Below are 3,446 nucleotides of genomic sequence, written 5' to 3' on the forward strand. Positions count from 1 at the left end.
AGGTTGTGAGACTACATGAGTTCATCCTCCTAGCAGCCTTACAGAGAACTCTTTTATCTATGACTATTCAGGCAAACTGTAGGAAGTACAAGCTCTCCCGGAATGTGAGAAAACAAAAGTACTCAAAAGGTCAGCAGGAGTTGCTCCTGAGTAGGGACCTGAACCAGAAACAAGAGACAACTTTTATCAATGCACTTGGGAATTAGCCTAGCTGGAAAGTACCTGTGTGCCAGAGATGCCGTTTGCATTCACTGTTTTCTTCACCATGTTTCAGTTTTGGCTTTTCTTTCTCAGGTTAATAAAATAGATATTTATTTTTTTATAAAACACTCGAGAAATTGGAATTTCCTTATGAGGTTCTTACAAATTTTTTTCTTTAAAGTGGAAAGTGAGTTTAGGAGAAAATACGTAAGAATCCCTTCTTCAGTATTACAACAGGCATTAAAGTGCCACAAACCTTGGTGGCCTTCCTGGTGCACAAACCATCTTTTTCTGGGGGGAAAAAACTAGCCTAAGATCACGTTTTGCACTTTTTATTCATTAAATAGGAGTGTGCGTTGGGGCAGAGTCAAAATAAGCAAAATTTTACATTTTGAAAAGCCACCTGCTCTTCTCTGGGAGCTACCTCGCCTGCTTGGAATTACTTTAATTAATCCATCCAACACTAGCCTGCTATAAGGCCTTTGGATCTTGTTCATTATCAGTCAAGTCCGCTTAACCTCATGATTCCGCCATTATCCATATTTCAACCAATCAATTCCACTTCTAAGACTAAAAATTGTCGGGGCTGCTGGCCAAAGAAAGATCTTGCCTGGCAAGAAGAAACTTCGGTTCCTTCCAGCGACTACTTGAACCCGCACCCTTCAGCGCCTACATTTTTTTTTTCTTTTTTGTCTTTTTCGTGACCGGTAAGGGGATCGCAACCCTTGGTGTGGTGTCTCCCGCACCGCGCTCTGCCAGTGAGCGCACCAGCCATTCCTATATAGGATCCGAACCCGAGGCGGGAGCGTCGCTGCGCTCTCAGCGCCGCACTATCCCGAGTGCGCCAGGGGTCGGCCCCAGCGCCTACATTTAACGGCTGCTACAATCCATTTCCCCCATCAGTAGCAAGTGGGAGGAAAAGAGGAGGTTAGAAAGAAAGCCAGCAATCTAATCAGACACGGGATCGATGTTAAGGTGCCAAAACTTAACATGAGACTTGTTAATTACACGGTCCATTTAAGTCACTCTGATAGGCAAATCACTACTCCGAGCCCCAGGAGGGTTTTTCATCCTTGCTATATATAGTCAGTTCCTTCTCCGGATGAAAAACCTACACCGCCACGACCCAAGCTTCACCTCGTTTCTTCAGTCTGCTCAGACGCTGGGCTGGCACAAGCGAACACAGACCTCTCCCCCTAGCTCCTCCGCCCAGTCAAGGGCGGGCCCTCCGAGCGCTCTCCACGTTCAAACGGACTCAACAGCCTTGAGTTCGGCGGGAAGAGCGGAAGAAGCCTGGCCGGTGCCCCGGAAGCCGTCACTGCAACTTCCGGGAGGAGCTCGTAAGACTTGTGCGGGAGCCACCGGTCGCAGACTGTGCTTGAAGTGGTGAAAGCTAACATGTCCCGTGGTTCCAGCGCTGGTTTTGACCGCCACATTACCATTTTTTCACCCGAGGGCCGGCTGTACCAAGTAGGTGAGTGAACCAGGTCCGTCTTTGGTCCACCCGAATTGCCCTGTCATGGTGCAGCCTGGAGCAAGCAGACGCGGCCCGGTTTAGTGTGGGGCTGCAGCAGGGCCGGAGCTGGGACGCAAGAAGGACCGCGGCCCGTTTGACCCCCATGGTGTTCCCACCCCTATCTGTAGGCAGGGATAGGGGACTGGAAGGCCTGGCTCTGCCCAGCGTGAGGGGCTACACTGCCTGTATACAATAAAGAGTTAAGGAATGTAGACTATAATGCCTCACTGCAGCTTCCTGAGGCCGCTTCAGTTCCATTCTGTCCTGCATAGGCCCAACGTCTGTTCTTTTCTCTAAAGGGTAATAGGTTCTTTAACCTCTCAACTAAAACGCCCCTCTCCGTATTCCTTATTTGTAACGTGGACTGTCTTGTAGTTAATTCCACACAGGCATTCAGTGCCACACTACTGGTCCTAGAGGATAGAAAGATGAATGTCACACCCCCTCCCATACTGAAGCTCACAGCTTAAGGGGAGTGACAGATACGTAAACAAACAGATAAAAATAAAAAGTGCCAATTTACAAGTAACTACAGAGTTCAAGACATCTTAGGGAAACTGGTAGATAGAATGAGTGGCTCTCAGTTCGAAACTGGCATCCCCAGTTAACCCACATCTATTTGAATGCTCCCACAGTTTAAAAAGCTGGATCTGAATTGTAGATGAGGTATGGTGTACTAGCTGTTTACTGAAGAAGAGCTTTAGTTATCAGTTATTCAGTACAAAATGTATTTTGTTGAATTGAAATGATGTCAGGGTTTACGGTATCATCGTAATCGTAAGCCAGACCCTTGACCTCTTGCCTTAGAGAATTTAGTGTCAGGAGAGCCTTATTTACATCTGAACCATGATATTTTCATTTTTAAATGAGTAGTATCTCAGTGCCTTGGCAAGGACAGTAATATAGTCATCTGTGCTTGGAAATCATAAGGAGAATTGGCCTGTAAATGAGGTTCTCTTCACCTGTAAATTTTAGAAATAAAGTTTAAAATATGGATGAAACTGGTCCACTGTATGGTTACATGCTGTGTATGAAGTAGCAAGAAACATCATATTGGGTAATTCAGTAACACTTTTAACTTATTCCCAATTGAAAAAATATGGTCAAAGATAGAACAAAGAAATAATTGTATCCTCAAGGAATTTTCTTTTTTATTTCATTTCTGCATTTTAAAGAATTTTCTATATTGGACTACTGCTTTGAGTGTTCTATTTAGTGCTTTTAATATGTGTACAGGAAAATTGACACTGAGACCTACATTTTGCCTCTATATTCTGTATTGTGCTATCCAGCCGTAAAGCATAATCTTTAATGCTTCCCAGATTTGGTGAGTAGAAAGGCTGAATATAGTGTCATTTTAATCATTAAGATTTGGAAGGGAACATGATCAAAACAAGTTTAATATCTAGGCAGATTGACTTTAATCTCTGCCTCATTGAGTAACACACTCCCTCTGCTATTCAGGACATTAATTAGACATTGTTAGGAAAAAAGAAAGTGAAAGAATAGTTAGTATGAGCAAGCAGTATAGTGGTGAGGAGTTCAGACCCTGGAGCCATTCCCAGATTCAGATCTCTGCCCTGCTCCATACTAGCTAATCCAGACAAGTTATGTAACTGTAGCCTTAGTTTCCATTTGCAATTTGGACTAATAATAATTTCTCCATATATAGTTGTATTTTGTGGGGATGCGGGGGGGGGGGGGCGGGCCAGCCTGGCAACCCAAACCC

At 44.5% G+C, this 3,446-nt stretch overlaps 1 protein-coding gene across 1 annotated transcript in view; it reads left to right on the forward strand.

Moving 5' to 3' along the window:
• The first annotated feature begins 1,451 nt into the window (after positions 1-1,451).
• Positions 1,452-3,446, forward strand: part of PSMA6 (proteasome (prosome, macropain) subunit, alpha type, 6) — a 21,859-nt gene continuing 19,864 nt past the window's right edge. The window contains exon 1 of the mRNA XM_008573876.1: positions 1,452-1,675. Within this exon, the coding sequence (XP_008572098.1) occupies positions 1,600-1,675 (76 nt within the window). The 5' untranslated portion in view covers positions 1,452-1,599. The remainder of the gene's footprint in view (positions 1,676-3,446) is intronic.

Source organism: Galeopterus variegatus, unplaced genomic scaffold (genome assembly GCF_000696425.1).
Source record: "Galeopterus variegatus unplaced genomic scaffold, G_variegatus-3.0.2 Scaffold54, whole genome shotgun sequence".
Lineage (NCBI taxonomy): Eukaryota > Metazoa > Chordata > Mammalia > Dermoptera > Cynocephalidae > Galeopterus > Galeopterus variegatus.